Source organism: Megalobrama amblycephala, linkage group LG21 (genome assembly GCF_018812025.1).
Source record: "Megalobrama amblycephala isolate DHTTF-2021 linkage group LG21, ASM1881202v1, whole genome shotgun sequence".
Classification (NCBI taxonomy): Eukaryota; Metazoa; Chordata; class Actinopteri; order Cypriniformes; family Xenocyprididae; genus Megalobrama; species Megalobrama amblycephala.
Window position 1 is genome coordinate 24,027,782 of NC_063064.1, and position 12,438 is coordinate 24,040,219.

A 12,438-nucleotide genomic window follows, 5' to 3' on the forward strand; every position below is an offset into this window, starting at 1 on the left:
TCTGCAATTCAGAATGTCAGTACAGGTACACTACTGTACAGGTGTGAATTTGCATGAGGCTTGTTCATTTCACTATTGGTGTGAAAGGGCCTTTACATTTGCAAAAAATAGAACTTTTTTTTTTATTAAAAAATGAACAAGGAAGGAAAATGAGGAAAAAGTAACGCAAAAGTAACGCAACACATTACTTTTCATGAAGAGCAACTAAGTAACGCAATATTGTAATGGATTACTTTTAAAAGTAACTTTCCCCAACTCTTGTGACTAGTATAGTCTGATTTCTGAAACAGAGATGACTCTTATGAACCAGTGATTTTTAGTGAAACGAAAGCATACCGCACGACCAGTTTGTGAATCGTACTACACTGGTCACATTGTTTGTTTTTGATTCACAGCTTCACAAAAAGTCTCTGAATTGGGCTACAGAAACGAATCTTATGAACCAGTTCTTTTTAGTGAATCAAAAATCTACATCATGACCAGTGTAGCCTTATCCCGAAACGAATTACTGGTTCTTGAGTCCCAAAATATTACAACCTTGTTCTTTTGAAGAATGGTTTAAATCTGAGTGAAACACTGCCTTGTATACTGTAGTTTACAACATTACTGGAGACAGAATGGTAACTGAAATATGCCTAAATGAATCATAATCTAATATAATTTGGAATTGAATTTGGAAATCTGTATCGATAACTTGTGAAATTTCTGCCTCCGTTCTTCTGGTTTTGTTAAACATTTACTGCTTGAAGTTCCATGAGCGCTCGCTGTGACGGCATTGACATTTTCTACCGCTGACTCTACCACCGTCGTCACTTTCCAGCTCTTAAAACCAGCACTGCGTCAGAGAGCGGTTCTGCTCTAGAGCATTCCGACCGGCCATGGAAACCATCCAGAGTGCTGATCAGATGTCCTTACATGAAGTGAATGGTAAAGAGAGAATTGGCCAGTTTCACAGACAAGAGACAGGGATTGTAGAAGGGAAAGAAGGATGTAGTGTTTGTCTGTAGTGTTTAGCTTACATTAAACACTCAAGGCAGGGCATGTTGGACTTTATCTAAATGCTGTTTAAGGTTAAACTCACTCTTTGCTCGAGGTTTGTGTGACTGCAGCTCAGACTGCAAACTCTATTTTCTTCCAGTCATGTGTTTCTATAAGTTTCAGAGCTGTGATGTAAGGATGGGTCACATCTCACACATACAACCCTGATATTTTCCGTCCTTCTCAAGCTGCACAGGATGCCAGTAATACATGGTATAAACTCTAGCGCACTCTCTCTCTCAGTCATATCTCACCCTTTTCATTGAATGGAGAGGAAAATAGCCGTCTCACGCAAACCTGCTTGTTCCCGGTTGTCTTGGCTTATGTAAAAGTTAGTGTGTCAGATTTTTTTTTCTTTAAGCTAAATTTAGCAACAGGTTGTCCTGGGGCAGGAAAAAAGACATTCCCTCCCAGAGTTTCCCATCCATAACATTCTGTTTTGTGTAAATGAAAATTTAAATTTAAATTTGAATTGAAAGATGTCTCTTATGCTCACCAAGGCTGTTTATTTGATCAAAAATATGGTAAAAAAAAAAAATTAAATCTAACAATTTAAAGTTTTCTATTTGAATATATTTAAAATATAATTTATTCCTGTGTGTGTGTGTGTGTGTGTGTATATATATATATATATATATATATATATATATATATACACACAAAATACAATTCATGGGGTGAAACTTTTTAATGAAGAAAAATGGACAGTGCAACTTAAAATTGTGATGTAGTTAAATATGCTAAATTAAATTTTTAAAAATGTTACAAATCAGTATCAGTATCATATGTCTAGACTAAAGCTGAACCAATCGTAATAATTCTTACCATTTAATAGTTTTTGAACATTATTACATGAAGAGTATCCATTAAAACTACAGGGGTTGTTGGACTGGTGGCCGATCTTCACTGATTTTATATTCCATCAGTAAGAACAGAGTGTGACGGTTGAATTAGCAGAGCAATAGCACAGCTGTACATAAAATAATGCAATCCACATGACATAATGACAGACATATGAAGTTCAAATGAGGACAAATCGCCTCGCTGGCTCATCTGTGACCAGGACAGCAAGTCGAGAGCTATGGTAATACCACGTAGGACGAACTACATCCAACAGGAGTAAATGTCGAGGCAAAAGGAAGCTGTTTGAAAGGGATGTACAGGTACTAACCTGGATTATATCCAAAAAAACAAAACAAAACCACAGCTGCCCAACTCACTGCAGAATTAAATGCTCAGCTCGACTTTCCAGTTTCCACCAAAACTGTTCGTCAGGAGGTCCACAGAGTCAATATTCATGGTTGAGCTGCTATTGCCAAACTTTCAATCACTCGTGCCAATGCCAAATGTCAGTTTTATAAGTGCCAACAGTGCAAATCTTGGACTGTGGACAATGTGAAACATGTAGCTATTGTTCTCTGAGTCCCCCCTCACTGTAGGGCTGGGTAAAAAAAATATTGATTTCTCGATTTTAAAGGCCCCGGTATACTTCAAACGAAGTTCTTTTTCGTTCTTCGTTTAGGAGTAAAACGAAGTTCGAAATGCGTGAGCAGCGATATACTGTAAACGAACATCTGACGCCGCCCACACTGCTGAGAGCGACGGTTAGATGAATATGTAAATATGTGCCGTGCACTTTCTTCTCAGTAACAAAATAAACAACAAAAATGAGAAAACAGCAAGCATTTATTATAGAAAACATAACAAAAGCGTCTGATCATAACAACAAAGTAGTACTCCAGTCACGTCTTCATATAGATTGCTTAAAATCAAGCAGCTTTACAGTATCAAACATGAAAAACAGTGTTAGTGCCTCATTTCATCAGAAGCACAACTTAAGTTTGTACTATAAAGCGTCTATCCAGTGTGTTCATGTTTTCACCCGCGGAGATCTTACCTCGACGAACTCAACAGATCAAATGAGTCAAAAGACGCGTCCCACGCGAGTGAAGGCGGAGCCTCAGCGCACACCTCCTATTACGTTATCGTCACTGACCAATGGTAGTACGAAGGTGTTTTGCAGCTGGAGCGAACTTTTCCTGAAAGTTCGCTTTGGCAAGACGTTTCGAACTTCCATAAAGAACACAAAACGAACTTCGTTTTGGCCTGATTTTGTTCGAAATGACGTCACATCAGTTCGATTTCGTTTGAAGTATACCATACCGGGGCCTTAATCGATTCTCATTTTTACGAAACGATATCGATTCTTTAAGGTGCTAAAGAGGATCTTTTCGTCGACTGAGAAACCAAAGACTGTTACTGAGTTTTTGAAATGAGTGCATGCGTAAGAACAACCCCCCTCCTTCGAAGGAACGCCTCCCAAAACTCGTAAACATTCGTATTGGAACACGAGTGTTTACCACCGGCATTCACTGTGTCGTGTTAGTGGATTCATTATGTCGGACTCACCGCAGGTAACTCATAATCTGCAGTTGTTACTCCTGTCTCCAGACAAAAACATTGCATGCGGCGCCTGTGGAGTGTGGAAAGTTACTGGAGCGCGCAGCCGCACTGGTCTCTCACAAGGAACGTCATGGCAGTGATTGACAAGCCAGAGGGCCAATCGTTTACGCGATTGGCTGATGTTTTTAAGCCCCTACCTTGTGCCCAGATGATGTATATTAATATTATTCCTTTCAGTGCACCTAATAAATAGTCTTTTATCAGTTAGTAAAGACAGTTTCAAGTAATATTGCAAAAATGTATAAAACAAAACATCCTCTTTAGCACCTTTAAATCCCAAGAATCTATTAGTCTAGTCTGTTTTCAGTTGATGAATGAGCAGAACATGTATCGCCTCCCATCCAATAAATCGCAATAATCTTTGTACTTTGTTACTTTTGATATGAAGCAAAGTCTCAGATTTCAAATGACGTCCATCTTATTATGAGATTCAAAAAATAAATACCGTTTTGGCGCTGTTTAATGTGACAGATCTCTTTAACTGAGGCGCTAAGGAGAAGCGGCAGCACGAGCGCATGTGAACTTATCGTCTCCTCCGCTTTAATACCAGTTACAGCGGTAAATAAACATAACTAAACATCTGAAGGTATGTAAAAATAAACAGTACAAATTAGTGAAATCCTTATCATGTCTCGTGTAATCGCTCAATCAGTGTTTCAACCTCAGAAAGACGTCAATAAAACAGCTTGTAAACAATGTCACGTCACATTTACCTCAGAAAAACATATTCAGTGACCATAAACTCATTAGTCAGCTAGAAAAGTGAACTCTAGAAAGCATTCTGATAAATAGTTATGCACCGAAAGCATTCTGATAAATATAGTTATGCACTGTTACATATTCATTATCATTTTTAATGTTCTTCAATATTTAATGCATGTTTGAATAAATCAGTTATGACAGCCACGATTTAGATGTTCCTTTAAAAAAAAAAAAACGAATTGGAGTAGAAATATGATTATGTAGTAATTCTAAACTTTATTTATAATAAAAACATCATTAAGTGTAATGTAAGTGTTTGTATATAAATAAGTTAATTTAACCTTCAATATTATCATAGTTGTACCAACTGACTCCCATGTGTAGTTTACAGCATTAGTTGAGAGATTTTTTTCCTCTAGAAAATTTGCCATGTACTGTAACTGAAATACTACATTCAAAATAATCGAAATCGAAATCGAATTGAATCGAAAGCATGTGAATAGTAATGGAATCAGCAATACCCAGCCCTACCTCACTGTCTTTCCCACATCCGTGGGAGTTATGGTGTGGAGAAGCCTGGGGTGGATCAGTGATGGTTTGGGCTGCAATATCATGGCATTCCCTACTGTGCTTGATGGGTACGTCACTGCCAAGGACTGCCAAGGACTACCAAACCATTCTGGAGGACCATGTGCACCTAATGGTTCAAACATTGTACCCTGAAGGAAGTGCCATGTATCAGCATGATAATGCACCATTACACACAGCAAGACCGGTGACATAATGGTTTGATGAACATGAAAGTAAATTGAACATCTTCCATGGCCTGCATAGTCAACAGATCTAAATATTTTTGAGCCACTTTGGGGTATTTTGAAGGGGCAAGTCAAAAATGTTTTCTTCCTCCAGCTTCATATATATAGTGACCTGGCCACTGTTCTAGAAGAGGAATGGCTCAAAATCCCTCTGGCCATTGTGCAGGACTTGTATCTGTCATTCCCACTGTATTGGCTGCACAAAGAGGCCCTACTTTATTGTGGTCTAAAACTAGGTGTTTCAGTTTCATTGTCCAGCCCCTGTACATACCATAATTCTCATCTGCTCACTCTATAGGAACACGGTGGCCTTTTGCGGATCTTTCCAGAGGGAACGGCTCAGTTTGCAGACATTGAGCCCAAGTTTGACAGACTTCTGCTATTTTGGTCAGACAGACGGAACCCACATGAGGTCCAGCCAGCTTACGCCACGAGGTCAGTGATAGTGACACATTTCATTTTGTAAAATAGTCCTGTAAGCTGCATATGCTTGTATACAATTCTGTGTGAATTTATGTGCAGGTATGCTATAACGGTGTGGTATTTTGATGCTGACGAGCGAGCTCGAGCCAAGGAGAAATATCTAACAGGTAAAATCTGCTCAAACATGACCATACAATACATTTGTGTATTATCTATAGATTTCTGTTCTGGAATACTATTTAAAGGGTTAGTTCACCCAAAAATGAAAATTCTGTCATTTTCTTATTCTCGTCTTGTTCTAAAGCCACAAGACTTTCTTTCATCTTCAGAACACAAACGAAGATATTTTTGATAAAATCAGAGCGATTTCTGTTCCTCCATTGACAGCTACATGACTACCATTTTGACACTTCAAAAAAATTCATAAAGAGATTGTAAAACTAGTTAATATGAATTGAGCGGTTTAGTCCAAATTTCTGAAGAGACACGATCACTTTATATGATGAACAGATCCTTTGTAACACTTTTGATCAATTTAAAGCATCCTTTCCAAATAGAAGTATTAGTTTCTTTAAAAAAAAATGGTTTGAATGGTAGTTTAATAATCAGTAAACACTCGCTTTCATTGTATAAACTGCTTGTATGACATAAGGTTGAGTAAATGATGACAGTATTTTCATTTCAGGATGAAGTATTCCTTTAAATCATGGGTGTCAAACGTACATCCCGTGGGCCGAAAATGAGTTTGACACCCCTGCTTTAAATAGTTAAAGGGTTAGTTCACCCAAAAAATGAAAATAATGTCATTTATTACTCACTCTCATGTCATTCTACACCCATAAGGCCTTTATTCATCTTCTGAAAACAAATTAAGATATTTTGATTAAACCCGATGGCTCAGTGAGGCCTGCATTCACAGCAATGACATTTCCTCTCTAAAGATCCATAAAGGTACTAAAAACATATTTAAAACAGTTCATGTGAGTTCAGTGGTTCTATCTTAATATTATAAAGCGTCAAGAATACTTTTTGTGCACCAAAAAAACAAAATAATGACTTTTCAACAATATAGTGATGGGCCGATTTCAAAACACTGCTTCAGAGCTTTACAAATTGAATCAGTGATTCAGATCTCCTATCAAACAGCTAAACTGCTGAAATCACATGACTTTGGCGTTCCGAGTCACTGATTTTGTTTTTTTGGTGCTCAAAAAGTATCTCATCTCTTTATAATATTAAGGTAGAACCACTGTACTCACATGAACTGTTTTAAATATGTTTTTAGTACCTTTATGGATCTTTAGAGAGGAAATGTCATTACTGTGAATGCAGGCCTCACTGAGCCATCGGATTTAATCATAATATCTTAATTTGTGTTCCGAAGGTGAATGAAGGCCTTACGGGTGTAGAACGACATGAGAATGAGTAAGTAATGACATTATTTTCATTTTTGGGTGAACTAACCCTCTAAATAATGAACCACAGTGGGTAATCTTCTACCTAATAACAGATATGCATCATCAGTGTGAGCAGAGAGCAGGACTGTATTCATCTGCATGACATTTTTCTCTTTCTCTGTCTTTCAGGTGCAGGTGAAAGGGGGGTAAAAGTGGAGCTAAACAAGCCGTCAGAGCCCAGCTAGTGAACGAGGGATGAATGAAGAGGAGTGTACAGGGCTGGACCTCCAGAACGCTGCTGAGAGATGATGAGCAGAGGGCAGATGAAAGTCAGGAAGGGACTTTCTCTCTCATTCACCTCTCCATCTATCATCTATAAGGGGCTTCTCATAGGGACTCAGAATGTGATAGAGCTGTGAAGACAGGCATGAATTAACATGCTTTGTGTTTCCTTTATGAAGAACGCTGGCTTACATGAGCATAGGATGGACGTAATGCTAAACTTAAGGGTGTGTGTGTGGACAGTTTCCTTCCCCGGTCCCACTTGCCAGCTTTTGTTATTGCACGTGTTAATAAAGGTACAGTTTTGTTTGGCAACGCATACTCAAAAGCAGAGAAAAGCCCTTTTTAAGGTTACCAGCTCTGTGCGATGTCCTATATGTTATTCTGCTCATAAGCCACTGTAATTATTGGATTTGTGTTTTTGTATGGCTCGTAATTCTGCTTTCCAAGCTCTCCTAATTGGAGCCACAAGGAACGCGCTTTATCATGGCTTGCACCTGTTGCTAAGTAACCGGGTGCATTGCTGGATTGTCTTTGCCAGTAATCAGCGATATGTCTGTTGTTGCAGACGTTATGTCTCTCCTGTCCTAAGCCAAACTTGACACCTCATGTCTGTCTAACAGCTCTGAGTTTTAAATAAAAAAGCAGTTTTCCTAAATACATCTTGTTTGACTGTGTGTTGCAAGTGTTTTATTGGTTATATCTCATGTCTCCTTACGATATTATCCTTGTTGTCCCTAAAAGTCATGTGACGTTCATAGACTTTTACTGTGTGTTTGGAGTCCTGCAGCACCCCCTAGCGATTTGTAGCAGCAAATGCAAATCTATCATCCAGGTAAGAAATAATCCACTAGATAAATCCCAAATGGAGAGCATAAAAAAGGCTTCCACAATGAAAAATTTTTCTTTTCTTTTTTTTTTTTTTTAACAGAATGGTAGTATTTACTACCAGTGAAATATACAGACATACAGTATATTGTTATTGCAGAACAGCACTGGGTCACAAACATATTTTCTGCATGCTTTTAAAAATAAGCCTGAAAATTCATTAAAAAAAAAGTATTTCTATTTCAAATGCTGTTCTTTTGAACTTTCTAGGCAAGGCAAGGCAATTTTATTTGTATAGCACATTTCATACACAATGGTAATTCAAAGGGCTTTACATAAAGAAGAATAATAAAAATAGAACATGAGGAATAGAAATAACAGTAAAAACAAATAATTTAGCTATCTGGATGGAAGAGCTAGGAAGTCTTAGGGAGTTTTTTTTTTTTTTTGGTCTGTCAAAGTGGATCTAAATGGATCTATCCATCAGAGCAGATCTAAATGAGTCTTCCTCACATGACAGGACTGCTACCTGTTTAGGCACTTCAAACTGATAAACAAAGTTTCAATTTCCACTTTTGCCAAGACACCTCAAACTGTGCCACACAGCCCTAATCCCCCTTCCGGAGATACCTATATCTTATCTAACGCAGTTCAAATTTCCCCTTTGGAAAGTGTCCTGACTGTAATCCAGAGATATCTGAACCAAGCACCACAGCTCAAATTTCCCCATGTCCCCTTATCCAAATTTACCAAATTTTAACCTAATCACAAATGCTTTCTTCCTAATTCTCCCAGCTCTTTCAAGCAGACAGCAATATTTAAAATGCATTAAAAGTCAGAAATAACAAGATGATACATAAAAGATATAAAATACATTAAAAATGAAATAAAAACAGGAAAAGGAATTAAAAGAATAAAAAGATAATACATATAAAATAAAATGCAAACAGTTCAGACATAGCACAGTGCTCAATCAGCAAATGCATAGATAAAAAGATACGATTTGAGTCTGGATTTGAATGTGGCTACTGTTGGAGCACACCTGATCTCTTCTGGAAGCTGGTTCCAGCTGTGGCTAAAGCAGACTCTCCTTGCTTTGAGTGAACCCTTGGTATTTCTAAATGACTTGATCCTGATGATCTGAGTGATCTGTTAGGTTTATATTCTATGAGCATATCTGCAATGTATTGAGGTCCTAGGCCATTGAGTGATTTATAAACAAGTAACAGTACTTTAAAATCAATTCTAAATGCAATTGGAAGCCAGTGCAAGGACCTGAGGACTGGTGTGATGTGTTCATGTTTTCTGGTTCTGCTCAGAATCCTGGCAGCAGCGTTCTGTACGAGCTGCAGCTGTCTTATGGTCTTTTTGGGAAGACCAGTGAGGAGCCCATTACAATAATCCACCCTGCTGGTGATGAAAGCATGAACAAGTTTCTCTAAGTCTTGACTGGAGATAAAGCATCTAATTCTTTGTTTAACTGAAGGAAGTTTAGGCACAAACAATTTTTAATTTCATCAATGCATTGGCACAGGGAGTCAATGGGGCTGTAGTCGTTAGGTGATAGGGCTAGGTAAATCTGGGTGTCATCTGCATAGCTGTAATATACAATTTGGTTCTTTCTCATTATTTGGCTCAGTGGCAGCATATATAGGTTGAACAGGAGGGGTGCAAGTATTGAACCTTGAGGGACTCCGCATGTCATGGATGTCCACTCAGACTTATGGTCACCGATACTCACATAATAACCTCTCCTTTCTAAGTATGACCTGAACCATTTAAGGACCATCCCAGAAAGCCCAACCCAGTTTTCCAGCCTGTCAAGAAGTATGTTGTGATCGACAGTGTCAAATGCGGCACTGAGGTCGAGTAGAACCAGCACTGATAATTTACCTGTATCTGTGTTTAGGCGAATATCATTTATTATCTTTATAAGTGCTGTCCCTGTGCTGTGATGCGGTCAGAAACCAGATTGAAAGTTGTCAAAATATCCATTCAAGCTAAAGAACTTGTTCAGCTGATTGAAAACAACTTTTTCAATGGTTTTGCCTATGAAAGGAAGATTTGAGATTGGTCTGTAGTTGTTCAGTATGGTGTTATCCAGATTGCTCTTTTTCAGGAAGGGCTTAACAACTGCAGTTTTCAGGGATTTTGGAAAAGTCCCAGAGAGAAGTGAGGCATTTACCACTTCTAGGAGATCTGCTTCTAAACAGTTAAACACACTTTTGAAAAAAGATGTGGGAAGTGTGTCAAGGGCGCAGGTTGATGTTTTAAGGTGCTGTACTGTTTCTTCCAAAATTTTACCATCAATTGCTTCGAAATCAGACATAATAGCTACTTTCTGAGGTTGTGATCTGATCTGTTTTACCCCAGTGTTGTTTTACCCTATTCTGTACTTTTGAGTTTGCAGATATGCTTGGTGTTAAAGATATAGCTTTCATAAACAGTAGTATTCTCATTTAAGCATCGCTTTTTGACCGAGATAGATCTAACTTCAACAGTCGGAGAGATCAATATATCAAAGAAAATACAGAAATGATCAGATAGCGCTACATCCTTAAAGCAGAACTAAGTAACTTTTTTTACCTTCATAAATAGTTTTCTAAGTCCTTACGATGGTTAATTGACTTGTAGTGGTGTGTTTGAGGCGAGCACTAACCCCCTCTGGCACATCTACGCCAGAATACAGCACTTGCAAGTTGAGCTGCACCGACCCGAAACAATTTCGCCTCATGTTCACATTCATGCGAGAGTGACAAAATGCTTTAAGGTAATTCAAAAACAATGTATATATTATGACTTTATAAGACAATTTCGAAAATTACCCACCTCCATCGAGTGTACTGTATTTGCAAATTACCCACCTCCTCTTTCTTGTACTGTATTTGCAAAACTACTGCACTGGTGAGCGTTGTAGTCGTTGTAGTCCAGAGCTGCGCTTGGAGTATTTACAACAGTGTGATTCACTGAAGGAAACTGTAGGGGGAGGTTCGCAAATCTTACTGAGTTCCGCTTTAATGACAATGGATGAAATGTTTAGACCCTTACTAATAATTAAATCTAGAGTGTGTCCACGATTGTGTGTGGGTCCATGTACATGCTGAGTCAGATCAAACTTATTCAAAACTGTTAGGATTTCTTTTGCCATATTGGATTCTGCATTTTCTATGTGGATGTTAAAATCCCCAGTAATAGCAAAACAGTCAAACTCTAATTAAATTGCTGATAACAGTTCTATAAAGTCCTCCACAAAGGCTGGAGAGTATTTTGGAGGCCTGTAAATAACTATAATAGAATGCGAGGAGCACCTTTTAACACAATACCCAAGTATTCGAAAGACAATTAATCACCAAATGAAACTTGCTTGCATTGATAGACATTTTTAAATAGAGCAGCTACACCTCCACCTCTCCTAACAGCTCTGCAGACACTCATAAAAGTAAAGTTAGGAGGGGCTGTTTCATTCAGGATTGTGCAACTGTCTTCAAGCCATGTTTCATTTAGAAGCATAAAATCTAGGTTGTTTGTGGTTATTAAGTCATTGACTAGAAGTGATTTATTTTTAAGTGAACGGATGTTTAAAAGTGCTAACTTAAGTCTTACTTTCTGTCTCTACAGTAATCTTAGTTTGACGTGTAATAGGTAGCAGATTAAATGGGTTTGAGAAGGCCTTAGGCTTTCTATCACAGTCAAATGATTAACTGATCCGTTGAGCCGTCCTCTTTGATGTTGCTAAGCGATTTTTGTGTTGTTTAGCTACGGCAGTTGACAGTTTACTTCCGGTCGACGTTGCAGTTCCATCATCAACAGCTGTTGAATGGCTGCTGAAAATTCAGATTTCCATCATAGGAACAAATTACATTTTAAAATAGGTTAAAATAGAAAACTCTCATTTTAAATTATAATCATATTTCACAATCTTACTGTTTTTACTGTATTTGTGATCAAATAAATGCAGACTTGTTTCAAAAACATACTTCTGAAAAATTGTATAGGCTATGCCTAATATGGAATTTGAAGCATTACCACAACAGCCAGACATGTCTGTAAGGACTCGAAGTGTAGAATTCATGTAGCTTTCAACTCTATTCTCTTGAAAGACAACAAGGGATAAAGTGAAAACAGGCCTAAAGGTCTTTCCGATACTCTGACGCGGCTCTGGTAATTGAGGATTTTATCCAAGTGGGAGAGAAGGGATTAGTGTTAATGACTACATGCCTTAATTAGCCATTTTATTAACTGACTTCGAAATAATCCACTTTAATGAGCAACAAAAAGTTCATCTGGGACATTGGATTAGACATTGTTCTGTGTACTACAAATTCAGCCAAACCAGTGCTGCAAATACGATATTTTAAAGAACTAGCTATCACCTGCATCAAAAAACACCAATTAGCCTATATTGTTCTTTTATAACAACTTATTGTTATATTATATTATTATAAATCCACAAAAGTAAACATGAACATGTGCATTTAACAGTTTACACA

General features: G+C 37.8%; 1 protein-coding gene across 2 annotated transcripts in view; it reads left to right on the forward strand.

The window, feature by feature from the left end:
* Positions 1–7,780, forward strand: part of egln1b (egl-9 family hypoxia-inducible factor 1b) — a 28,376-nt gene extending 20,596 nt beyond the window's left edge. For both annotated transcript variants that reach the window (XM_048172027.1, XM_048172028.1), the window contains 3 exons: positions 5,317–5,453; positions 5,541–5,608; positions 7,028–7,780. In XM_048172027.1, the coding sequence (XP_048027984.1) occupies positions 5,317–5,453; positions 5,541–5,608; positions 7,028–7,083 (261 nt within the window). In that variant the 3' untranslated portion in view covers positions 7,084–7,780. The remainder of the gene's footprint in view (positions 1–5,316; positions 5,454–5,540; positions 5,609–7,027) is intronic.
* The last annotated feature ends 4,658 nt before the right edge of the window (positions 7,781–12,438 follow it).